Consider the following 27,352-nt stretch of genomic DNA (forward strand, 5'->3'; position numbering starts at 1 on the left):
CTTTGGCCTCCCAAAGTTTTGGGATTGCAGACGTGAGCCACCGTCCCGGCTTGGAATAAAACTTTTGTGAACTGACATGAAGAGATGGCAATTATAATGAGGGAGAAATTCACATGATGTGATTGGTTGTAGAAAAATAAAAATTATTAGTTCATAGAATGATATTAAGAAGAGCACAGCAGTAGATACCAAACTGTTGGGATTGGGGGCAAGGAAGTGGAAGACTTAAACTTTTTATGTTTTCTCTTTTTATGTTTCTGTAAAACATGAAAGACAAAATAGTAGAGACAAATATTTTTGTTTGTTTTTTGAGATGGAATTTTGCTCTTGTTGTCCAGGCTGGAGTGCAATGGCACACTACAACCTCCACCTCCCTGGTTCAAGCGATTCTCCTGCCTAAGCCTCCCATGTAGCTGGGATTACAGGCATGCACCACCATGCCCAGCTAATTTTGTATTTTTAGTGGAGATGGGGTTCTCCATGTTAGCTAGACTGGTCCTGAACTCCTAACCTCAGGTCATCTGTCCGCCTCGGCCTCCCAAAGTGTTGGGATTACAGGCGTGAGCCACCGCGCCTGGGCAACCCTGTCTCTTAAAAAAAAAAAAAAAAAAAAAAGTGTTGCTGAAAATAAAGTTTGAGGTGAAAAAAAAATTTTTTTTTTCTTTTTTTTTTTTTTTGAGACAGGGTCTTGCTCTGTCTCTCAGCCTCAAGCCATCCTCCTGCATCAGCCTCCCAAGTAGTTGGGACCATAGGTATGCACTATCATGCTTGGCTAATTTGGAAATTGTTTTTAATACTAAAAATGCTAATGTTTAAATATTAACATTAAATGGCAATACTTAACAAAATGACAAAGTTTTCTTTAACATGACAAACTAAGTGAAACAGTTAAATATGTTCTTTTTTTTCTTTTTCTTTTTCTTCCCACCCCGAGACAGAGTCTTCCCCTGTCACCCACGCTGGAGTGCAGTGGATTACAAGTGATTCTCCTGCCTCAGCCTCCCGAGTAGCTGGGATTACAGGCGCACACCACCATACCCTGCTAATTTTTTTTTTTTTTTTTTTTTTTTTGTATTTTTAGTGGGGACGGGGTTTCACCATGTTAGTGAGGCTGGTCTTGAACTCCTGACCTCAGGTTATCCACCCGCTTTGACCTCCCAAAGTGTTGGGATTACAGGCGTGAGCCACTGCAACCAACCTGTTCTTAAACTTTAAAAAATCAAATGCTAGCTTCTGATTCTTCAGTTTTGATTCAAGAATGGTTACAAGGTTTACTTTTAAGTTTAAAAAAAAAACTATGACTTTTTTTTCTCTTGTCAAAAGTTGTATGTTCTCTTTATATTTGAATGGTTACTATCTGACTGGAAGTCAGGAGTTTATTTCCCCCTGCTGAGATGTATGGTTCATGAGCACATTTGTCTCTTAGGTAGTGGCCAGCATTGAAGCAACAAATACTATGTAACTTGGTACCTTTAGTTTTTAGGATTCTGATAGATATAAGAAAAATGGGCTGGGCGCGGTGGCTCAGGCCTGTAATCCTAGCGCTTTGGGAAGCTGAGTCAGGCAGATCGTGAGACGATCAGGAGACCGAGACCATCTTGGCCAACATGGTGAAACCCCGTCTCTACTAAAAAGATAAAAATTAGCTGGGTGTTGTGGCGCGCACATGTAATCCCAGCTACTCTGGAAGCTGAGGCAGGAGAATTGCTTGAACCCAGGAGGTGGAGGTTGCAGTAAGCCAAGATTGCACCACTGCACTCCAGCCTGGCGATAGAGCGAGACTCCATCTCAAAAAAAAAAAAAGGCCAGGCATGGTGGCTCACGCCCGTAATCCCAGCACTTTGGGAGGCCGAGGAGGGTGGGTCACTTGAGGTCAAGAGATGGAGACCATCCTGGCCAACATGGTGAAACCCCGTCTCTACTGAAAATACAAAAATTAGCTGGGCGTGGTGGTACGCTCCTGTAGTCCCAGCTACTTGGGAGGCTCAGGCAGGAGAATCGCTTGAACCCGGGAGGCGGAGGTTGCAATGAGCGGAGATTGCGCCACTGCACTCTAGCCTGTCCACAGAGTGAGACTCTGTCTCAAAAAAAAAAAAAAAAAATCAGAACACTTAAAAACTATTAGATACCCATCTGAATTCTCAGTTTGGTCTAAAAAGATTCGTTTATGTGTGGTATTTAATTTTTGGATATTAACTGAACCTCAAAATTTTTTTCTTCCTTTATATGTATTCCTACATGATTGTAGGAGTCTGTCCTGAACTTCGATCATGTACATTTTGGAAACTTATTTTAGAAAAAATCTAAGTCGTAAGAATTCTCAATGAAAAGAGGGTCTTTGCCAATTTCTTTGGGTAAGAAAAGTTCAGAATTTTGCAGATACTCTAAAAATGAAAGTCAACAAAGAAGGCATATAAAATTGTGACGTTTTCAAATAAAATGATTTGTCATGTCCTTTTTTCTTTAGACTGCTGCAGTAAGAATGTCTTTTCCACCTCATTTGAATCGCCCTCCCATGGGAATCCCAGCACTCCCACCAGGGATCCCACCCCCGCAGTTTCCAGGATTTCCTCCACCTGTACCTCCAGGTAAGTTTGTTGATACTGTTTTTTGTCGTTAAACTTGTACTTTTGTCTTTGTGATACTAACTTCAGGAAAATGTTAGATATGTGACTGTGTTAGTGAAGATGCCTCTCAGCGTTGTTTGGGAAATGTGGATGTCTCTTTTTCCTATAGCAGTAGCTTTTATATCTGGCTGAGTATCAAACTCATCTGGAGATTTTTTTTTTTCTTCTCATCTGGAAAGTTTTTAAAAAATTCTTTTTTTTTTTTTTTGAGCTAGAGTCTTGCTCTGTGACACTGGCTGGAGTGCAGTGGCACGATCTCCGCTCACTGCAACCTCCACCTCCTAGGCTCAAGCAGTTCTCTGCCTCAGCCTCCTGAGTAGCTGGGATTGCACGCACCTGCCACCATGCCTGGCTAAGTTTTATATTTTTAGTAGAGACAGGGTTTCGCTATGTTGGCCAGGCTGGTCTCGAACTCTTGGCCTCAAATGATCTGCCAGCCTCCGGCTCCCAAAGTGCGGGATTACAGGTGTGAGCCACCATGCCCAGCCTAAAAATTATATATTTTTAAAAAATGGGTAATACATACACATTGTTCAAAAACAAAAAAAAATACAGAAAGTAATACAGTGAAAAATTTTCTTCATGTACTCCCATAACTGCTATTGCTATCCCCTTACTAAAAAGGGAAGCAATAAGGTTATTAGTTTTTTCTTGATTTTTCCAGATACTTAAAAGTGTATATTATAAGTCAATATAAGTAAAGATTTATGGAGTTAAAAAAAGTGTTCAGACCCTGCTCCATCCCCCTGAATCAGATCCTCAGAAATTGGGGCTCAGGATTCTTAATTTTTAACAAGTTCACAGGTAATTTTTGGCACTCATTTAAGCATGGAGAATCCACATTTGAGAACCATTATCCTGAAGTACATAGTGAACATTGCTTATGCTGGGTGTGGTGGTGCGTGTCTGTTGTCTTGGCTATACAGGAGACTGAGGTGGGAGGATGGCCTGAGCCCAGGAGTTCAAGTCCAAAGAGTGAGACCTCGTCTTTGAAAAAACAAAAATCTTTGCTTATAAGAAATTTTTCTTTTGACTTAAGAACATTGCAGTTGGCTGACTTACGATGGGTTGTTAATTCATAGCATGTATGTTACGGGGGTTGTATAAACAGCACATTTGTCTTTATTTTGTTTGTGTGTGCGTGTGTGTGTATGTGTGTTTTGGGTGAGGCCTCACTTTGTTGCCCAGACTGGAGTACAGTGGCACGATCATGGCTCACTGCAGCCTTGACCTCCTGGACTCCCATCTCAGCCCTCCTGAGGAGCTGGGACCACAGGCTTGTGCCACCATGTTCTGTTAATCAAAATTTTTTTAAAAAACATTTTATAAAGATGGGGGTCTCACCATCTTGTCCAGGCTGGTCTTGAACTTCTGGGGTCAAGGTATACTCCCGCCTCAGCCTTCCAAAGTTCTGGGATTACTGATGTGAGCCCCTGCACCTGACCTTGTCTTTATTTTGGATTCAACTACTCATTGTAAAATTTTTAATTTACTGCCACAGGCTCAGCTTTGGGAGCCTTCTACCCTTGGGTCTGAAAAGCCCCAAGATAAATATGGGAATTTCTGTGGAATATTATTTAACACTTAAGAATTTGCGGAAAATCATAATTAAAAAAAATCAGGCCAGGCACAGTGGCTCACACCTGTAACCTCAGAACTTTGGGAGGCCAAGGTGAGTGGATCACCTGAGTTCAGGAGTTAGAGACCAGTCTGGCCAACGTGGCGAAATGCCATCTCTGCTAAAAATACAAAAAATTAGCTGGGCATGGTGGCTCAGGCGTGAATCCCAGCTACTCAGGAGGCTGAGGCAGGAGAATCGCTTGAAACTGGGAAGCAGAGGTTGCAGTGAGCCGAGATCATGCCACTGCACTCCAGCCTGGGCAACAAGAATGCAACTTTGTCTCAAAAAGAAAAAAAAATCAGAACAACTGTTTATGCATGTATATTATGGAATAGAATGCAGTACTTTAATAAGCTATTTTAGACATTATGCTTGTAGTGGAGCTGCTTTACGCTGTGCTTCTAGATAATCATGGATGTATATTTGTTATCTGCTGCCAGAGGAGTAATGTAAAAGTTTACACTACTGCTTTATTATCCCATGTAACGATTACTGATTTTAAGTAGTAACTTAGTTGTTTTATAATGGACCATAAATAGACTAAATTCTAATGGAAGGCTCTAGCTGGCCCTTTGGACAAAATTTTTCTTAAAATAAATTTTGCTGAAAGGAAATTCTATTGAGAAAATTGAGAAAATGTTGCAGAAAACTGAATAAAGTTAGTTATCAGCCATCAAACAGATTAATAGTTATAGAAGGAAAGTGTTTTGAACAACTTTCATTTGGGCTTCAGTTTTCTCTTTGGTCCGTATATCCTGATTTTCTTCATATATTTATAGGCTCATAATGCAGTTCTGGGTTTTAATTTTTAATTTATTAATTTTTTTGAGACAGGATCTCTCTTTGTCTCCCAGGCTGGGGGTACAGTGGCATAACCATGACTTAATGTGGCCTCTATCTCCTGGACTCAACTGATCCTCCTGCCTCAGCCTCCTGAGTAGCTGAGACTATAGGTGTGTGCCACCATGACTGACTCAGATCCGTTTTTCGATGGGCCTTACCATAACCATGATGCAAAGCCCGAGTGTTCTAGAAGTTATAGGCTGGGCATGGTGGCTCATACCTGTAATCCCATCACTTTGGGAGGCTGAGGGCAGGAGGATTTCTTGAACCCAGGAGTTCAAGATCAGCCTGGACAACATAGGGAAGAAAGACCCTGTCTGTGGGGAGGTGGGGGGTGGCAGTAAGCTTAATCGCTTGTTTAGAATCAGAAAAGATGGTTATGGAGAATCTGTGCTTTAATTTCCTTACCAGTAGATTGGGTTTATAGAAAAGATTTTAAATTTCTTTGATTTTTTTTGTTTGTTTGTTTGTTTTGCTTTTTTTGAGAGAGTCTCACTCTGTCGCTGGAGTGCAGTGGCGCCATTACAGCTCACTGCAGTCTCTGCCTCCTGGGTTCAATTGATTCTCCTGACTCAGTCTCCCTAGTAACTGGGATTATGAGTGTGTGCCACCATGCTCGGCTAATTTTTGTATTTTCTGTAGAGATGGGGTTTTGCCGTGTTGGCTCAAGCGATGTGCCTGTCTTGGCCTCCCAAAGTGTTTGGATTATGGGTGTGAGCTACCGTGTCCCCTCACTCCCTGCCTTTTTTTTTTTTTTTTAAATAAAGAAATGGAGTTTTGCTATGTTTCCTAGGCTAGAGTACAGTGGTTATACACAGGCACAATGATAGCACACCGCAGCCTTGAACTCCTGGGCTCAGGGATCCTTGTGCCTCAGCTTCCAGAATAGCTGTAACTACAAGCATGATTTTATTTATTTATTTATTTTTTTGGTACAGAGTCTTGCACCTGTCCCCCAGGCTGGAGTGCAATGGTGTGATCTCGGCTCACTGCAACCTCTGCCTCCCGGGTTCAAGCAATTCTGCCTCAGCCTCCCGAGTAGCTGGGATTACAGGCACGCACCACTACGCCTGGCTAATTTTTGTATTTTTAGTAGAAACAGGGCTTCTCCATGTTGGTCAGGTTAGTCTCAAACTCCTGACCTCAGGTGATTTACCCATCTTTGCCTCCCAAAGTGCTGGCATTACAGGCGTGAGCCACTGCGCCTGGCCCATGATTTTTATTTTCTGTGAAAGAGCCAGGAATAACAAGATTCTTCTTAGATTTACACATAAATTTCTCATCTCATGCTTAAAATAACTTTCAAAAGATTTGTTTTTACTTTATTTATTTGACAAAATTTTATATGTTTATCATGCACAACGTTTTGAAATAGCATATGTTGTGGAATGACTAAATTGAGCTAAGTAACACTTGGTGTATTACTTTACATACTTATTTTTTGTTGTTGTGAGAACACCCTAGATTTTAAGTGGAGATTTTCTCTTATTTTCAAGAATATGGTACACTTACTAACTGTATCACCATGTTGCACGACGTGTTTTACCTTTTTTTTGGTCTTTTTTTTTTTTTTTCCCTTTTTGTGGAGAACGGGGTCTCACTATTTTGCCCAGGCAGATCTCGATCTCCTGGGCTCAATCTGTCCTCCTGCCTGTGCCTCCCTAAGAGCTGGAATTACAGGCGTGAGCCACTGTGCCCAGCTGTTTTTACTTTTAAAGGATTCTTTAATAGCATTGTTCACCTATAAGTCAGTCTGTATTTGTGAAAGGCATTGGTTTTGAGGATCACTGAACCACATGAACCCGAATGGATAACTATCCAGGATTTTATGCTCTTTAAGTCAAAAGCATATTGAGGTGGCCATTTTGTTTTCAGTATAGTCTTTTTTGTAAGTTTATATGGACCAACCTGATACCACATTCCTTTTGAAAATAAGATAGTATTTATCAGTATTTCACTTTCATTTGTCCTGTATTTCCACTTATGTTAATTATGAGTAAGGATACTTAATTGTGTGGCATGTTGTTGATAGAGAATGCAGTCATGTAAAATCAGTGTGGTTTTTCTTTTCTTAGGGACCCCAATGATTCCTGTACCAATGAGCATTATGGCTCCTGCTCCAACTGTAAGTATAACTTAAAGGAGGAATCATGAGCTATGGTAGTGCTAGTGCTTTTAAGCTGAACAGCATGATAAACTTAGATAAATTATGAGTATTTAAAAGAATAACAAGGACAGAATGACAGCACCCCTGTAGAGCATATCATTTATTTGAATAAGTATCATTTTCACTTAGGTGTGCATATATGCAGTTGCCCTTGCAATGTGCTCCCTAAGTAGATAATTCTATGATTTTCCTGTTACTCTCTAGACTCTTCATATACTTGTTATTACAAATTTAGGACTTTGGCTCTTCATTGCCTTCTCATCTTGGTCCTGGGAGATGGGAGAAGGATGTGACATGTCTGATCTCTTAAAAGAACATAGGAGTCCTTGTAAAAATTAAAATTTTGAAATGAAATTTGTGTGGACTACCTTTTACATGTTTCCTCCTACCTTCCTAAGGTATATGGCCTAAGGCATAAATTTTAAATGTTCAAGACATAGGCCAGGATCACCTGAGGCCAGGAGTTCAAGACTAGCCTGGCCAACATGGTGAAACCCTGTGTCTACTAAAAATACAAAAAATTATCTAGGCTTTGTGGTGCGCGCCTGTAATCTCAGCTACTCAGGAGGCCGAGGCAGGAGAGTCCCTTGAACGCAGGAGGCGGAGGTTGCAGTGAGCCGAGATTATGCCACTGCACTCCAGCCTGGGTGACAGAGCCAAATTCCGTTTCAGAAAATAAAAGTAAAAATTATGTCTTAAACATAACAAAGTTTTCTTGGTTATTTTTGTTTCTTTTTTAAGAAGAAAGGTAATCTAGTAGTAGAAGTTTACTTGTCACAAATAAGTTTGCATTAATGAAATGTGCTATGCACTTTAGGAGCTTTAGAAGTATACAAGCATGCAGAGCTTAAATAATGTGCTATATATATTTATTTCATCCTGATGTTTTTAGCCTAATGTTAATTGTGGTAGGAAATTTAATTGCTGGATCAATTTTTATTTTGTTTCTTCACCTTAGGTCTTAGTACCCACTGTGTCTATGGTTGGAAAGCATTTGGGCGCAAGAAAGGATCATCCAGGCTTAAAGGCTAAAGAAAATGATGAAAATTGTGGTCCTACTACTACTGTTTTTGTTGGCAACATTTCCGAGAAAGCTTCAGACATGCTTATAAGACAACTCTTAGCTGTAAGTTAAACTGTTTATTTTTCATTAAAAATTTTTTTATCATTCTACATTTCAAACTTAAGCAGAAAGAAGACTTTCAGTGATTGCTTTTTATTTTAAAAAATTTCAATCCTGCAGCAAAGGTGAAAAAGTACAGTGAACACATTTGTATTCTTTTCCTAGATTCACCAATGAACATGTTTAGATATTTTATGTACACATGTGTACCACACACACTTTTTTCTTGGATAATTTGAAAGTAAATTGTGACATAACATTTCACCTGTGAATCCTTCATTTATCTCCTAAGAGCAAGGACATTCTGCGACCTAATCACAATGCCACTATCACACATGAAATTTGGCCGGGTGCAGTGGCTTTTGCCTGTAGTTGTAATCCTAGTCCTTTGCGAGGCTGAGGCAGGAGGATCTCTTGAAGCTAGGAGTTCGAGACCAGCCTGGGCAACATATTGAGACACATCTTTACAAAAAATTAAAAAATAATAGGGCCACATGCAGTGGCTCATGCCTGTAATCCCAGCACTTCAGGAGGCCGAGGTGGGCAGATCATTTGTGGTCAGGAGTTCGAGAGCAGCCTGACCAACATGGTGAGACCCCCCGTCTCTACAAAAAATACAAAAATTAGCCAGGCGTGGTGGCGTGTGCCTGTAATCCCAGCTACTCGGGTGGCTGAAGCAGGAGAATCCCTTGAACCCGTGAGATGGAGGCTGCAGTGAGCTGAGGTCGCGCTACTGCACTCCACCCTGGGCGACAGAGCGAGACTCCATCTCAAAAAAATAATGACAGGGATTAAAAAATAAAAATAAAAAAAAAGCCAGGTGTGGTGATGCACGCCTGTAGTCCTAGCTGTTCAGAATCTGAGGTGGGAGAATTGCTTGAGTCTAGGAGTTGAAGGCTGCAGTGAGCTATGATCTTGTAATTGCACTCCAGCCCGAGCAAGAGAGTCTCTAAAACAAAAATATATATAAAATTGATATAATATTGTTAACTAATGCACATGTAGTTCATATTTAATTTTCCCAGTAATGGCCATAATATTAATAGTTGTTTTATTTTTCATCCATGATCCAATGAAAGATTTTTATTTACTTTTGAGACAGATTTGCTCTGTCACACAGGCTGAATGAAGTGGTGACATCTTGACTCACTGCAAACTCTGCCTCCTGTATTTAAGTGATTCTCATGCCTCAGCCTCCCTAGTAGCTGGGATTACAGGCGCGTGCCATGACACCTGGCTCATTTTTGTGTTTTTTTAGAGACAAGGTTTCATCATGTTATCCAGACTTGTCTTGAACTCCTGGCCTCAAGCAAACCGCCTGCTTTGGCTTTCCAAAGTGTTGAGATTACACGCGTGGGCCACCACACCTGGCTAGGGTTAATATTTTGAGACTGTGAGTCCTTTTCCCCAATGATGTTAAACAATGATTTTAGCATCCAGTGATGATTGACTGATTCCTTTTAAAGTTTTATTCTGAGCTTGAATAGTAATAAGTTGTTTAAATTTGGTAAGCTTGTTGATTCACTTTTTTTACCTTTTTAAGATTTTATCTTGATGACACATGTACATTGTTAAGTGAAATAATGCTGAATGATTGTATAATAAAATAAAGCCAGATGCGGTGTCTCACACCTGTAATCCCAGCACTTTGGGGGGCCAAGGTGAGTGGATCACTTGAGGTCAGGAGTTTGAGACCAGCCTGATCAACATGGTGAAACCCCGTCTCTACTAAAAATACAAAAATTAACCAGGCGTGGTTGTCGGTGCCTGCAATCCCAACTACGCGGGAGGCTGAGGCAGGAGAATCATTTGAACCTGGGAGGCGGAGGTTGCAGTGAGTTGAGATGGCGCCACTGCACTCCAGCCTGGGTGACAATGTTAGACTTTGTCTCACACACAAAAAAAGGAGTTTGGAAGAATGACTATATTCTGCACTGAGAGGATCTGCAAAGATGTCATTCTTCGTCTGTATCCCAGAATCTTGTGTAGGTTCTCTGTAAGGACAGGGCCAGGGTTATCTCAACCTGTGGTTCACCTCGTGAGTAGTTCAGTATGAGTCCTGCAATCTTGCCATCCTCTGGAAATATTGTTGCCTGCTCTCCTTATGCCCCTCTGAGATGCTGGGCAATTACTTTACATCATTCATGATTCTTGTTCCTCAACTATTCATATTTAAGAAATTCCTGTTCTTTTAGAAGACTGGATCTCCTGGGCACTCTGTAAGTTTTAATTAACTGGTTTGAGGATGTTTTGGGTTTCTCAGTTTTGTTTTCTTCTATTACTTCCATGGGATTTTTGGTAATTTCAGTCTGAAGCCTGACTCCATTTTTATTCTTGAGTTTTCTCCTGGGCTTCTTTTCACTGTAGCCACAAGGCCTAATCTGGGGTCTGCAGAGAACTAGCACTTACTCTGCTCTAATGGAATTCAGGAAAGTCAGAAGGTACTGGAGTATAGAAATGTGTTTGCTCCTGTCTGCTTCTGGAAGTCTCTGTTTTGCTATGGTATTACTGCTAATGTTTTCTCCCTAGGTGTATGTGAAAAGATTCTCATCACAAATTCTCATAGAAGTGCCGTTTCTGAGTCTTAGGGCATGCTTATCTGCAGCTTTACAAGATAATTCCACACCAATTTATTTATATTTACTGCGGCAGTGTCATGTCCGAGTTTCTATTCTTACACATCTTTTTTTTTTTTTTTTTTGAGATGGAGTCTTGCTCTGTCGCCCAGGCTGTAGTGCAGTGGCACCATCTTGGCTCACTGCAAGCTCCGCCTCCTGGGTTCATGCCATTCTCCTGCCTCAGCTTCCCAAGTAGCTGGGACTATACGCGCCCGCCACCATGCCTGGCTAATTTTTTGTATTTTTAGTAGAGACAAGGTTTCACCATGTTAGCCAGGATGGTCTCGATCTCCTGACCTCGTGATCTGCCCGCCTTGGCCTCCCAAAGTGCTGGGATTACAGGCGTGAGCCACCGCGCCCGGCCCTCTTACACATCTTTTTTAACAATTGGTGTTTATTTAGACTTTTACATTGTGTTGTGAAATACCTTATTCCTATTTCAATATGCCTTTTTACTGTTCTTCATAATTTTGATATTATCTGTTGACATGTTATGGTAGCTTGAGGCCTAAACTGTTAAAGGCCTCAGTCTCCCTTCCCTAGCTTCCTTACAGGTGTTACAAGATGGCGAACTTGATAATAAGTATTATTATGTAAATAGTTTTAGCAGAACTAGGTTATGTGCTGTGATTGTATTTTCTTTCTTTGGTTTGTTTTCTTTCTTTCTTTCTTTCTTTCTTTTTATTTGAGATGGAGTCTCACTCTGTTATCCAGGCTGGAGTGCAGTGGCGTGATCTCAGCTCACTGCAACCTCGCCATCCGGGGTTCAAGCAATTCTCCTGCCTTAGTCTCCCAAGTAGCTGGGATTATGGATGTCTGCTACCACACCTGGCTAATTTTTGTATTTTCAGTAAAGACGGGGTTTCACCAGGTTTGCCAGGCTGGTCTGGTACTCCTGACCTCCAGTGATCTCCCTGCCTCAGCCTCCCAAAGTGCTGGGATTACATGCGTGAGCCACCGTGCCTAGTCCATTTTCTTATTTTAATTTTTTATTTTTTATCTTTGAGACAGAGTCTCGCTCTGTTGCCCAGGCTGGAGTGCAGTGGCAAGATCTCAGCTCACTGCAACCTCTGCCTCCCGGGTCAGTGATTCTTCTGCCTCAGCCTCCCAAGTAGCTGGGATTTTAGGCACCCGCCACCACGTCCGGCTAATTTTTGTATTTTTAGTAGAGATGGGGTTTTACCATGTTGGCCAGACTGGTCTCGAACTTTTGACCTCAAGTGATCCACCCACCTTGGCTTCCCAAAGTGTGGGGATTCTTTTCCCTTCTTTTTCCCTTCTTTTCTAGAGCTCCTCCTGTCAGGTCCCTTTGTTCGTCTCATGTGTTCTGGTTCCTCTAAGTCTACTTTTATCCTTGGATTTTTTTCTGTCTTTTCTAGTATTCCCCTTATTGCTGTTCTGTGTTGGGTGGTTTGGATCCTATATCTTGCTTGTGCCAACACATAGTAGTTCCTGTTATATTGGGATGATACATCCTCTGTATATGATGTACATGGTATATATGGGTATGTGGTTGGTAACTTTTCTGAATCTAAATCTGAAGTGCTTTTTATTTCATGTGGTCAGTAGTTTACCGGGATATAGAATTCGGTGATGAAGCTTATCTTCCTCACATTGAAGGTGCTGCCTTATCGTGTTATAGCATCTAATGATGGTTTTCAGAAGTCCCGCATCATTCTGAATGCTCTTTGTGTGTGAACTGTTTTTCCCTGGAATGCCTCTCCTAGTGAGGATTTGACTGATTGGAGGTTTTAGTTCCTAATTATGTGAAATTCTTCGAATGTTTATTTGATTTTCTTAGTTTTCTTATATCATTGTGTTGGTCACTTACTTGGTGGGCCATTTCGTTCTGGAGACTTTTTTCAGGAGAAATTTTTGAGCTATTTGAGAATTCTTTTTACTTTCTTCAGGAACTCTGTTTGGATGTTGAGCTTCCAGGTTTGACCTATGTGTTTTTGATTTCCTATTTTCCATCTCTTACTATTTTGCACGGGTTCTTGGGACTTGTCCTTAACTTTACCTTCCAGACTTACATTGAAATATTTATTTTTAATGCCATGTTTCAAGTTTCCATTAGTTTTCTCTTGTTCTCTGAAGATTTCTCACCTACACCCTCCTCCCTCTGTCTTTTTTTTAACTGGATGGAACTTTATTTTATTTTTCTTTTTTGAGACAGTCTCATTCTGTTGCTCAGACTGGAGCGTAGTGGCATGATTACAGCTCACTGCAGCCTCGATTTCCTGGGCTCTAGCCATCCATCCGTCTCATCCTCCTGAGTAGCTGGGACCACTGGTGCATGCCACCACGCCCACCTAATTTTTTTATTTTTGTAGAGACAGTGTCTCCCTATGTTGCCCAGGCTGGTCTTGAACTCCTGGGCTCAAGCAATCCTTCCACATCAGCCTCCCAAAGTGTTGGGATTATAGACGTGAGCTACACCTGGCTGCTTTTATTTTTAAAGTATAATAGTGTCCTACCGTTCAGATAACCTGCCCTCCTTCACATTTTGGAATATTTCTCTTTATTTTTACAGAAAGCTGTTTTTGTTTATAGTTAAAGTCTTGCTGTGTATCTGCATTTTCTTTTCCCAAGTTATTTTTGCATATCGTATCAAGCGTTTTCCCATGTTAATGGGATGGCTGGGCGCAGTGGCTCGTGCCTGTAATCCCAGCACTTTGGGAGGCTGAGGCGGGCAGATCACGAGGTCAGGAGTTCAAGACCAGCCTGGCTAATATGGTGAAACCCCATCTCTACTAAAAATAAATTAAAAAAAAAAAACAAAAAACAATTAGCCAGGCGTGGTGGTGCCTGCATGTAGTCCCAGCTACTTAGGAGGCTGAGGCAGAAGAATCGCTTGAATCTGGGAGGCAGAGGTTGCAGTGACCCAAGATCATGCCACTGTACTCCAGCCTGGGTGACAGAGCGAGACTCTGTCTCAAAAGAAAAAAAAATCCTTTATAAATACATACATATTGTTTCAAAACATTTCTTTATAGATTCATAATATTTACTTAAATTTATTATAGTTTGTTTTAACCATTCTAATTTTAGGCATTTAGGTTTACGTGTTTATTTTGTTAGGATAAGTAGTGATGCGAAACTTTTAATAAAAGGTAAACAATGTTCTGCAAATGAAGAATCAGTAAGAATTTATATTTTTCTTTAAATGATTTGTTGTTCATTTCTTTCATGTGATAAGTTTGTGGGAATTGCAAAAATTTTCACAAATGTAGTTGCTGGTTTTTTATTTTATGTTTTTTATCCCTAGTAGAAATATAATTTTGCTTTTAGTTACATTAAAAATTATTTTGTTAAATGGTAGCAATCTTTTTGTTTTGTTTTCTTTTTAAGAAATGTGGTTTGGTTTTGAGCTGGAAGAGAGTACAAGGTGCTTCCGGAAAGCTTCAAGGTATGTCATTTTTTTCCTTATTTGCTGAAATCACTTTAACTAACCTGTGTGCTTAAATCACTTTGCATGACTTAACTCTCATTGTCTTTATCAGTAAGACTTATTTTATTAGCACTCTTTGTCCTCTTTTTTATTGAAATAGGGTTAAAAGGCAGTTTGGGAAAATATTGGCTGAGAATTGAGATCAGAAGGAGGAAAAAGGTGTAAGAGGAAAGGAAAAAATTAAAATTGCTCAATTTAACTGGTTTCTTGTTCTTTCAAAAGTCTCTTTTGTCTCAAGAAATGACTGCATGATCAAAATGGAACAATTAGTGTTAGTAAGGGAGAAGAAGAGACAATCATGGCCTGTTAACTTTTTTTTTTTTTTTGAGACCTAGTCTCACTCTGTCACCCAGGCTGGAGTGCAGTGGCGTGATCTTGGCTCACTGCAACCTCTGCCTCCTGAGTTGGAGCAGTTCTCCTGCTTCAGCCTCCTGAGTAGCTGGGATTACAGGTGTGCGCCACCATGCCCGGCTAATTTTTGTATTTTTAGTAGAGACAGGGTTTCACCATGTTGGCCAGGCTGGTCTCAAACTCCTGACCTCAGATGATCCACCCGCCTTGACCTCCTAAAATGCTGGCATTACAGGCAGGAGCCACCACACCTGACCTCAAATGTCAATTTTTTAAATAGTTGATTTGATTCAGGATCTATGTGAAGTCCACACATTGCAACTAGTTGCAATTTGTTTTAAGTCTCCTAATATTTTTTTATTAGCACCATCCTCTAACCAACTGAGCTAACTGGCCAGACTCTTAATATTTTAAGTTATTCTATTTCTAATTTTCCTTGCAGTTTATTTGTTGAAGAAACTGGGTCATTTGTGCAATAGTATTTTTTAAGTTGAGTTTTGCTGAATGCAGCTCCAGTACTATAATTTGCCATTAATCTATCCTCTGTGTTTTCTGTAAAGTGGTCAGTAGTTGTACTTGATGTGTGCTGTGTGGTGGTTTGTTTTGTTTTGTTTGTGTTTTTTATTTTTTTGGAGGAGTTTCGCTCTTCTTGCCCAGGCTGGAGTGCAGTGGTGTGATCTTGGCTCACTGCAACTTCCACCTCCCAGGTTCAAGCAATTCTCCTGCCCCAGCCTCCCGAGAAGCTGGGATTACGGGCACGTGCCACCACGCCCGGCTAATTTTTTATTTTTAGTAGAGACGGGGTTTCTCCATGTTGGTCAGGCTGGTCCTGAGCTGCTAACCTTATGATCCGCCCACCTCAGCCTCCCAAAGTACTGAGATTATAGGCACGAGCCACTGCTCCTGGCCGCTATTTTTTTTTTTTTTTAATGTTTTTATTCTAGCACCTTATAGCAAGAATACTATAAAGGTAGTATTCTTCCATCAGGGAACACATGTGAGATTGTCTTTTTTGTATGTGTAATAGCATCAGTGTTGCCAGTGCCTAGATTGATTAATTCATTAGGAAGTAATTCATCAGTAGTCTTTTTTCTTTTTTTTGAGACAGAGTCTCGTTATGTTGCCAGGCTGGAGTGCAGTGGCACAATCTTGGCTCACTGCAATCTCCAACTCCCTGATTCAAACGATTCTCCAGCCTCAGCCTCCCGAGTAGCTAGGATTACAATAGCATGTACCACCCCACCCAGCTAATTTTTGTACTTTTAGTAGAGACAGGGTTTCACCGTGTTGGCCAGGAGGGTCTCGATCTCCTGATCTCGTGATCTGCCCGCCTTGGCCTCCCAAAGTGCTGGGATTACAGACGTGAGCCACCGCGCCCGGCCTCATCAGTAGTCTGTTTTGAAGAATTCTGTCATTCTTTTATTGAGGAACAAATCTTTTTCATATATTAGTAGAATGCTTCTCTATGGAGAAAGTTGCCCCTGCATCTACTGTTTGGTAACTTAGAGGCATTTTTGTTGTTCTTGAGATGGAGTTTTTCGCTCTTGTTGCCCAGACTGGAGTGCGATGGCACCATCTCAGCTTGCTGCAACCTCCGCCTCCTGGGTTCAAGTGGTTCTCTTGCCTCAGCCTCCTGAGTAGCCAGGATTACAGGCGCCCACCACCATGCCTGGCTAATTTTTTGGTTTTTTTAGTAGAGGCGGGATTTTGCCCTGGTTGCCAGGCAAGTCTTGAACACGTGACTTCAGGTGATCCACCCACCTCAGTCTCCCAAAGTGCTGGGATTACAGGCTTGAGCCACCATGCCTGGCATAGAGGCATATTTAATACAGAATGGGCAGGATAGATGCACTGGCTTGCTTTCTTAAAACAATGAGTTGCTATCCTCAGCATTCTCTAGCAGTGACTGATTTTCTTTTTTCTTTTGAATTATTGTGAACTTAGGAATTGAAGCATATTTAGTGTTATTGTATTTAATATGGATTCATTGTAGGTATTATCACCATTAAAGCTTAACTTAAATTGTCTCTGCACTTTACATCTCCAGTGGTTTTGACATGACCCTGAACACCTTTGACAGCTGCTTTGTTATCTGGTATGACAATTTGTTCTAAGGTCATCTAGTATAATAGGTTTTCGGCCCCAGACTTAGAATCAGCCATTTCTCCAGGGGAAATGGTTTTGAAGATCACGATCTGGACACTAGGTGCACTCATTAACAGTGGTTTGGGATGGGCGTGGTGGCTCGAGCTTGTAATCCCAGCACTTTGGGAGGCTGAGGCAGGCGGGTCAAGAGATCAAAACCATCCTGGCCAACATGGTGAAACCCTGTCTCTACTAAAAATACAGAAATTAGCTGAGTGTGGTGGTGCGCGCCTTTAGTCTGAGCTACTCAGGAGGCTGAGGCAGGAGAATCGCTTCAACCCGGGAGGCAGAGTTTGCAGTGAGCCGAGATTGCACCACTACACTCCAGCCTGGTGACAGCGCGAGACTCCGTCTAAAAAAAAAACAAAACAAAACAGTGGTTTGGTGTTTGCTTTTAGGTTTTTCCAGTGTATACTAATTCAGATTCAGGACTAAAAGGTTTTTATTTAACCTGTTTTGTCATATATTTGTATCTCCTTTTTCCCCACACTGAGGTCCCTGAGTTTCAAGGCCATTGGGGATGATAAACTATTAATTACTGAGTTGCTTTATCTCACATTGCACATATAACAGTTTCACACTAACAACATTGACACTATCATCAGCAATATGATCATTTAAAATTACTTTTCTTTTTTTTTTGAGACAGGGTCTCTGTCTGTTGTCCAGGCTGGAGTGCAGTGGGGCAATCTCAGCTTACTGCAACTTCTGCCTCCCGGGTTCAAGCAATTCTCCTTCCTTAGCCTCCCTAGTAGCTGGGACTACAGGCATGTGCCACCACACCCAGCTAGTTTTTGTATTTTTAGTAGAGAGAGGGTTTCACCATGTTGGCCAGGCTGGTCTGGAACTCCTGATCTCAGGTGATCTGCCTGCCTCTGCCTCCCAGAGTGCTGGGATTACAGGCATGAGCCACTGCGCCCGGCCTAAAGGTACTTTTTTGAGGGGCATATCTGTTTGTCTTTATGGTATATCACACTGAAAATGTTATAGTCAAATTTACTATTTTAATATCAGTAGTTTTTTTCTGTTTCCTGTCATTATATACATATTTAGATTTATTTGATTTTATTTTCAATTTGTTGGTTGCTCTTCTTAGATTTAATTTTGTTTTAATATTTCTGTTAAAGTCATCTTAATAGTGAGATTGACTAGTTATAAAAGGAAATAGATATAAGTAAAATAGACTGGTAACTAGGATACAAATTCTGTAATTTAACATCTCAGAATTGAAAAGTGCATTGTTTGTGTTCCTGCAGTCTGTTCTTTCTTGTGGCTGTTTGGAAGTGTAGATAGGGTGAATTTATGAAATAATTGACTCCTTTTTTTTTTTTTTTTTTTTGAGACGGAGTCTCGCTCTTTCGCCCAGGCCGGACTGCAGTGGCGCTATCTCGGCTCACTGCAACCTCCGCCTCCTGGGTTCACGCCATACTCCTGCCTCAGCCTCCCGAGTAGCTGGGACTACAGGCGCCCGCCACCGCGCCCGGCTAATTTTTTGTATTTTTAATAGAGACGGGGTTTCACTGTGTTGGCCAGAATGGTCTCGATCTCCTGACCTCGTGATCCACCCGCCTTGGCCTCCCAAAGTGCTGGGATTACAGGCATGAGCCACCGCGCCCGGCCAATTGACTCCTTTTAATAATGAATTTCATTGACTCTGCTAAATATTTTATTAGAGCTTCTAATGAGTAGCAGTTTGTCTGATTTGAATTTTTCTTCCTCTCCTCTGTTTTTCCCTTTTTTTCCCCTTTGGTTGTTTGAGGGTACTAAAAGTGAAATGGTTATCAAAGGGAATTGGTGGACAGGGGTGGAATTATGAATTGAGTGGTCTTTGTATTAAAACATTTGGACTCTAGTGATTCTACTTTTCCATAATTTTTTTTCTTTTGTAAGTGAATTGGTATTTCACTAATTGTTTTCATCCATTGCTAGCCTTCGGATTCTGTGAGTACAAGGAGCCAGAATCTACCCTCCGTGCACTCAGATTATTACATGACCTGCAAATTGGAGAGAAAAAGCTACTCGTTAAAGTTGATGCAAAGACAAAGGCACAGCTGGATGAATGGAAAGCAAAGAAGAAAGCTTCTAATGGGGTATGTTTTCTGTCGTGTTATCTTTTCTAGGCCAGACTGTGCTATTTCAGTGTAATGCTTCTCATTATAAATGAATCTAATATGGGGCTTCAAAAGATCATCATGTATGTGCTTGTGGCTTAATATAGGAGGGTATTTTATAGTTTGTAGTTATTTTAAGTCTTATCTGCCCATAGTGGGTGGATGACTGTTGGTTTGCTTGTTCCAGGTTGGGATGAAAGTAGTAAGGGAGGCTGGACAAGGTTAACTTGCCAGAGAAAGCACTGGTACAGACTATTCCAAACAGAGCTAATTCATTAAGGCAGCTTTGTAAGTAAGTACAAAATATATTTCAACCTACACAATTTTTATTAGTTTCCCTCTCTTTTAGAAGTACACCGACTCTAAAATGAATGAAAGTCTGATTACTTGCCTTAGCTTGGGGACTTTATCCAAGCTCTACTAAGTGAAGCTAAAATAAAGGACATTGTTGTATATTGTATTTTAATGTATACATTATTACCTCCTCAGCAAAGTGAAACATAGCTAAAACTTGAGTATATATTTCCTTCATTTCTCTTCTTAGTTCCTTTTTGGCATCTCATGCTGAACAAATCCAAAATAGATTTATTAATGCCTTCCCCCAACACAAACAAAACCAGAAGAGTCTTTCGCTGTCGTCAAATTTTTATTATCTTTCAAAATAGAGATCGCTTTTTGCTGGGCACGGTGGCTCACGCCTGTAATCCCAGAACTTTGGGAGGCAGAGGCGGGCAGATCACCTGAGGTCAGGAGTTCGAGACCAGCCTGGCCAACGTGGCGAAACCCTGTCTCTACTAAAAATACAAAAAATTAGCCTAGCGTTGTGGTGGGTGCCTGTAATCCCAGCAACTCAGAGGCTGAGGCAGGAGAATCGCTTGAACTGCAGAGGCGGAGGTTGCAGTGAGCTGGGATCTAGCCATTGTACTCCAGCCTGGGCAACTAGAGTGAAACTCTGTCTCCCTGCCGCCAAAAAAGAAAAAAGAAATACCTTTCATGTTCCCTCCAAGCTCTTTGTTAAAAAAAAATAAAAACCAAACCCAAAAAACTCACAAAATGAAGCAAAGTATAAATAATCAATTAAATACCACCTGTAATCCCATCATCATAAGCAACACGGTAGGCAGTTTGGATATATGTTCTTCCAGACATTTTTCTGTGTATGAATGTGGTTCATTTGTTTTTTGTTTTTTGTTTTTTTTGAGACAGAGTCTCTCTGTCGTTCAGGCTAGAGTGCAGTGGTGCGATCTTGGCTCACTGCAACCTCTGCCTCCCGTGTTCAGGTGATTCTACTGCCTCAGCCTCCTGAGTAGCTGGGATTACAGGCATCCACCACCACGTTCAGCAAATTTTTGTATTTTTAGTAGAGATGGGGTTTCATCATGTTGGCCAGGCTGGTCTCGAACTCCTGACTTCAGGTAATCTGTTCTACTTGGCCTCCCAAAGTGCTGGGATTACAGGCGTGAGCCACCACACCTGGCCAAATGTAGGGTTTTGTTTGTTTGTTCGTTTGTTTGTTTGTTTGTTTGTTTGAAATGGAGTCTCCCTCTCTTGCCCAGGCTGGAGTGCAGTGGTGTGACCTTAGCTCACTGCAACCTCCACCTCCCAGGTTCAAGTGATTCTCCCTCCTCAGCCTCCCAAGTAGCTGGGATTACAGGTGTCCGCCACCAGGCTCGGCTACTTTTTGTATTTTCACTATGTAAGTGAGGCTGGTCTTGAACTCCTCACCTTAGGTGATCTGCCTGCCTCAGCCTCCCAAAGTGCTGGGATTACGTGTGAGCCACTCCACCCGGTCAGCATTGCCTGTATTTCTAAAACATAAGTATAATTTTTTGAAACTCTTGCTTATATTATGTGAGACCCATCCTTAATGGTTTTGGATTTCTTACAGAAAAAAAGTACCCCCCCCCTTTTTTTTTGATGCAGTCTCGCTTTGTTGCCCAGGCTGGAGTGCAGTGGCGAAATCTTGGCTCGCTGCAACCTCCACCTCCCAGGTTCAAGCGATTCTCCTGCTTTGGCCTACCGAGTAGCTGAGATTTTAGGCACCCGCCACCACCCCCAGCTAATTTTTATGTTTTTAGTAGAGGTGGGATTTCTCCATGTCTTCCAGGCTGGTCTTGAGCTCCTGACCTCAGGTGATCCACCCACCTCGGCCTCTCAAAGTGCTGGGATTACAGGCGTGAGCCACCATGCCCGGCCATAAAGCCCATATTTTTAGGATGACATTCAAGGCTCACTGCAGTCCACGTTTCTAGCTTCCGTCTTCCCTCCCCTGCACATACTACTGCATGTACCTCCACAGTCTTCCTTTTTGCTTTGCTGGCATCTCATGTCTTTGTTGCCTATCCAAGCTCCCTGTTGAAATTCTATCCATACTTATAATTAACATGTCCCTTGATTCATACAGACTTTATCAGCCTGCCCTTAGTTTGTCTCAGACAGAATTAAGTCCTCTGTTCCCATATAAAGCAGATCTTTGTAGCTGTTTTAGTAGATATTGTTTATATATCTCTCTCTTTCACAGCCCCTTGTAACCCATCTCATTCCCATATTCTCTTTCAACCCCCATCTCTGATTACAAATAGAAAGGGTGATAAGTTTGTGGGCTGTGTCTCTTTAATCTTGTACCTCCACAGCATCTAGGACAGTGTCTTGCCTAAAGCAAGGATGGAATTAACATTTGTTAATAGACGCTTATCTGTCAGTCTTACTATCCTCACCCTGCTTCATAAGGAAATTATATTTTATTTATATTTTATTTCAAATCAGTAATACTGCCTGTCACATCACTAAAACCTCAAAAAACAGAAATGTTTGAAATAAGAATTTTCAGGTTTGCCTTGTGATAACTGTATACTAACTAGTTGAAAGTATGGATTCAGTATCTTCAAAGTGTTCTGATTTGCTAGGACTCACTGTTTTCTTGTGTTTAATCTTCAGTTTGTGAGGTCATTTAATTTGTAGCATTTGCAAATGTTATACTGAAAAACTCTGAGAATGAAATAAGTCACTATACTACGTATTTTTATAAATAAGGAAGTGCACAATTATGTGACTTCGCATTTCTTGCTTGCTTGCTTTTTTTGGGGTGGGGACAGAGTGTTGCTCTGTCACCCAGGCTCAAGTGTGGGGTGGTGTGATCTCTGCTCAACTGCAACCTCCTATTCCCAGGCTCCAGTGATCCTTCTGCCTCAGCTGGGACTACAGGTATGCACCACCATACTGGCTAAGTTTTATATTTTTTGTTGAGATGAAGTTTCACTGTGTTGTCCAGGCTGGCCTTGAACTCCTGGGCTTAAGTGATCCACCTACTTCAGCCTTCCAAAGTGCTGGGATTACAGGCAGGAGCCACTGTGTCCAGCTTACATTTTTTGTATAATCAACATTAGCCAGAGTAACCACACTTTAGATTTGTTGGTCTTCAGGAAAAGCAATATGTGTCTGGATGTGGTGGCTCACACCTGTAATCCCAGCACTTTGGGAGGCCGAGGTCGGAGGATCACCTGAGGTCAGGAGTTTGAAACCAGCCTGGCCAACATGGTGGCCATCTCTACTAAAAAAGAAATACAAAAATTAGCCGGATGTGGTGGTGCACACCTGTAATCCCAGCTACTTGGGAGGCTGAGACGGGAAAATCACTTAAAACCCAGGAGGCGGAGGTTACAGTTAGCTGAGATTGCGCCACTGCAGTCCAGCCTGGGTGACAGAGTGAGACTGTCTCAAAAAAAAAGCGAAGTTACATGCAATAAAATCACACAGAAAAATTATTTTTAATAAAATGAAATTAAAACAATTGACAGATATCAGTTATATGATTTATTGTTCCAACTGTTATATGTGTATTTCTGAGTGCCCTTTGGCTTCTTGCCCGGTGGTACTTGAAGTCATAGGATAAACATGGCATATTTTCCTGAAGTGTCAATATTACTCAACAAATATAGGTTAAAAAAGCATTCTATCTGATGTAAAAAAAAAAATTTCAAATAACTTAAGCAAATATTACTATATAGTGGAGTAGATTAGAGATTTGCCATGATTTTTTTTTTTAAGGGTGGTGGGGGGTGTAGGGAGAGATGAAAGTCGGAGAGTGAGAGATTGGAGGGAGGGAGCAGGGGGAGGGGAGAAGATGGTGGGGGCGAGATGGGTGGCTACTGCCGCCATGATTTTTCAGTATAAAAATATGACATGGTGATTGTTTTTTATTCTTGGTCGTTGATTAGTTGGAGAAATTTAGAAAGCTATTAAGTAGAGGATAGGAGAATGAGACATTGAAAACTCTTTGTGTTGCTTTATTAGGCATTTTCCTCTGAGGCAGAAGAGAAAACAATTAGTTCCTTATTTCTCATTGACTAAAAAGGAAACATGAGTTTGTCTAGGGGAGCAACATATTTTTCATGATCCAGAATTTTTTTTTTAAATTTTCTTGCTTTTTTTTTTTTTAATTAAGTTTTAGGGTACATGTTCACCACGTGCAGGTTTGTTACGTATATATACATGTGCCATGTTGCTGTGCTGCACCCATTAACTCGTCATTTAACATTAGGTATATCTCCTAATCCTATCCCTCCCACCTGCCCCCCAAAATTTTCTTTTTTTAATGAGATGGGGTCTTGCGTTGTTGCCCAGGCTGGTGTCGAACTCCTGGGCTCAAGCAGTTCTCCTGCTTCGGCCTCCCAAAGTGCTGGGTTTACAGGCATGAGCCACTGCGCCCAGCCAGATTCAGAATTTTAAGAAGAATTTTGCGCATGTGTAAGGTGTCTTGTCAAACAACTTGACTGAACATTTTAATTTAGATTTTGCAGAATTTGCAGGTGTAACTTTTTTTCTTTCCATTTCTTATTGACCTCTAGTAGTAAAGTATTCCGTGTGAGGTGGCCATGCTAATTTAGTTCATGTCCTATTGCTTTCTGGCTGTCCAGCAAAAATAGTATAGGAGACAATATATCTGCTTGTATGTCACAAGTCATAGTTATTAACCATATATTCAAGAATGAACACTGACAAGTGCTGGAAACACAGTTATTCTCTGGAAAGAACCTATTTAATAGAGGACAGCTGCTTCAGGGGAACATCTTTGTCTGGAAATTAGCCTGGCTGAGTACATTTTCTCAAAAGAAAGAACTCTGCATTTCCTTAAATTTTTTAAAAGGTTCGTACTTTGGATTCTAGACCTCAGTGCCAAAGAATGAGCCCAGCAGAGCTGTTTAACTTCACAGCTACTAGCTTTACTATTGAAATTTTAATTTCTCTGAAAAGAATCAACTAGGTGGGCCATGTAAACATTACAGATAATCTGTCAGCTTCCTATATGGCTGAATCCTTCACCTTTTGTTTCCCAGTATTACTGATTATGCTTTCTGGTTTCTCCCTCTCTGCCCACCAAAGTCTCACTCTTGTCGCCCAGGCTGGAGTGCAATGGTGTAATCTCGGCTCACTGCAACCTCCGCCTCCTGGGTTCAAGCGATTCTCCTGCCTCAACCTCTTGAGTAACTGGGAGTACAGGCACCCGCCACCACGCCTGGCTAATTTTTTGTATTTTTAGTAAAGATGGGTTTCGCCATGTTGGCTAGGCTGGTCTCAAACTCTGGACCTCAGGTGGTCCACCCGCCTCGGCCTCCCAAAGTGTTGGGGTTATAGGTGTGAGCCACTGCACCTGGCCATCTGGTTTCTGAAGTATAAGAAAAAAACAGGAAATCAGAAAATCGTGTATAGTTGATATTACAGAGATAGAGCTTTAGATGAAACTTGCCAGTCTGTGGAGTGGTCTTTCTAACCTGATCATCTACCGTGATCAGGTTTTTTTTTTTTTTTTTTCTTGAGACAGAGTCTCACTCTGTCGCCCAGGCTGGAGTGCAGTGGCGCGATCTCAGCTCACTGCAAGCTCCGCCTCCCGGGTTCACGCCATTCTCCTGCCTCAGCCTCCCGAGTAGCTGGGACTACAGGTGCCCGCCACCACACCTGGCTAATTTTTTTTGTATTTTTGGTAGAGACGGGGTTTCACTGTGTTAGCCAGGATGGTCTCGATCTCCTGACCTTGAGATCTGCCTGCCTCGGCCTCCCAAAGTGCTGGGATTATAGGCGTGAGCCACTGCGTCCGGCCTAGGTTTTTTGTTGTTGTTGTTATTGGTTTTTTTTAAATATTAGCAATCAGTTATGATTTTTGGGTTAATAAACTTTTCTTCTAAAAATGTGAATCAGTTAATTCCAAATGCTTTATCTCTAATAGTAAAATAGCCATATTGATATTTAAATTTTGGTTTACAGTGGAAACAATAATCAATTTAGGGTCTATAAGGATTTTTTTTTTCTTTTGAGACGGAGTCTTGCTCTGTCGCCCAGGCTGGAGTGCAGTGGCGTGATATTGGCTCACTGCAATCTCTGCCTCCTGGGTTCAAGCCATTCTCCTGTCTTGGCCTCCCAAGTAGCTGGGACCATGCCCGGCTAATTTTTTGTGTTTTTAGTAGAGACGGGGTTTCACCATGTTAGCCAGGGTGGTCTCCATCTCCTGACTTAGTGAGCCGCTGCACGCGGCTGGGGAATTTTTGTATTTTTTTAGTAGAGACGGGGTTTCACCATGTTGGTCAGGCTGGTCTCGAACTCCTGACCTTGTGATCCGCCCGCCTCAGCCTCCCAAAATGCTGGGATTACAGGAGCGAGTTTTGTGTGTGTGTGTGTGTGTGTGTGTGTGTGTGTGTTTTTGATGGGGGTGGAGACAGAGTCTCGCTCTGTCTCCCAGGCTGGAATGGAGCAGCATGATCTCTGCTCACTGCAGTCTCCACCTCCTGGGTTCAAGCAATTCTCTTGCCTCAGCCTCCTAAATAGCTGAGATTACAGGCACATGTCACCATGCCCAGCTAAGTTTTTGTATTTTTGGTAGATGGGGTTTCACCATGCTGGCCAGGCAGGTCTCGAACTCCTGACCTCATCATCCGCCCACCTTGGCCTCCCAAAGCGCTGGGTTGCAGGCGTGAGCCACCAAGCCCTGCCAAGTGGTTAGTTTTGTAATAACATGTAATGCCTTATATTTAAGTTATCTGTGTCATAACCCATCTGTTACTCTGTAGTGATACAGCTTGAGGAGAAGAGAGCGTTTTTCAATTTGGATTTTATTCCGTCTAAGTGCAGCATCTTTCTCACAGTATGCTCTTAAGAATTTGTTGATGGGTGTGGTGCTCACGCCTGTAATCCCAGCACTTTGGGAGGCTGAGGCGGGCGGATCATGAGGTCAGGAGATCGAGACCACCATCCTGGCTAACACGGTGAAACCCCCATCTCTACTAAAAATACAAAAAAATTAGTCGGGTGTGGTGGCGGGAGCCTGTGGTCCCAGCTACTCAGGAGGCTAAGGCAGGAGAATGGTGTGAAACCGGGAGGCCAGAGCTTGCAGTGAGCTGAGATCACGCCACTGCATTCCAGCCTGGGCAACAGAGCAAGACTCCGCCTCAAAAAAAAAAAAAAAAAGAATTTGTTGAGCAAATTAATTTAAGAAATAAAATGTTTGTTGAATATGTATCCATTGGAGACAGCTTTCAGAATGCTTGTGGTCAACTTATAAAGTTACTGCTAAGTTACATTGTTAAGGAGGCACAAGGCATGAAACTCACCTTGAATAGAGTTGCAGGAATTATGACCAAGAGCCAGGCATGTATGCATATGAGCATGGTTCTTGTATGTATCTGAAAATGTGCACGGTATATGTTTACCAAGTAAGTCGTTAAAAACTTTGGGGCATGCACAACTATTGTAGCACAACTATTGTAGCACATTAGAAGCCAACAATTTTCCCCACATAGAGGGAATAATCTAGACTTCTTAGAAAATAATAATTATTATTATTGAGATGGAGTTTCGCTCTTTTGCCCAGGCTGGAGTGCAGTGGTGTAATCTCTGCTCACTGCAACCACTGCCTTCCGGTTTTAAGCGATTCTCCTGCCTCAGCCTCCCGAGTAGCTGGAATTATAGGCATGCACCACCGCACTCGGCTAATTTTTGTAGTTTTAGTAGAGTGGGGTTTCACCATGTTGGCCAGGCTGGTCTTGAACTCCTGACCTCATGATCCGCCCCCGCCTCGGCCTCCCATAATGCTGGGATTACAGGAGTGAGCCACTGTGCCTGGCCAGAAAATTATTGATAAAGACCTACAAATACTTACTTTGATTCCTTGTTAGGGTTGTAAGTGTATGGTTTCTATAAGTGGTATGTATTCCTGCATTATAAGCACTTGTAGAAAGCAAATAGGAAATAAGCCATCATTACAGCCCCTAAACTCCCGATTCTTGCAGTTTGGTATATTTAGCA

The 27,352-nt window shown here is 41.7% G+C and overlaps 1 protein-coding gene across 2 annotated transcripts in view; it reads left to right on the forward strand.

Annotated features, from left to right (window-relative positions):
- RBM25 (RNA binding motif protein 25) overlaps positions 1-27,352 on the forward strand; it is a 64,540-nt gene that overhangs the window by 10,946 nt on the left and 26,242 nt on the right. For both annotated transcript variants that reach the window (XM_001149216.6, XM_063793629.1), the window contains 5 exons: positions 2,468-2,588; positions 7,167-7,216; positions 8,217-8,384; positions 14,351-14,408; positions 18,876-19,036. In XM_001149216.6, coding sequence (XP_001149216.1) covers positions 2,483-2,588; positions 7,167-7,216; positions 8,217-8,384; positions 14,351-14,408; positions 18,876-19,036 — 543 coding nt within the window. In that variant the 5' untranslated portion in view covers positions 2,468-2,482. The remainder of the gene's footprint in view (positions 1-2,467; positions 2,589-7,166; positions 7,217-8,216; positions 8,385-14,350; positions 14,409-18,875; positions 19,037-27,352) is intronic.

This window comes from Pan troglodytes, chromosome 15, assembly GCF_028858775.2.
Source record: "Pan troglodytes isolate AG18354 chromosome 15, NHGRI_mPanTro3-v2.0_pri, whole genome shotgun sequence".
Taxonomy (NCBI): Eukaryota; Metazoa; Chordata; class Mammalia; order Primates; family Hominidae; genus Pan; species Pan troglodytes.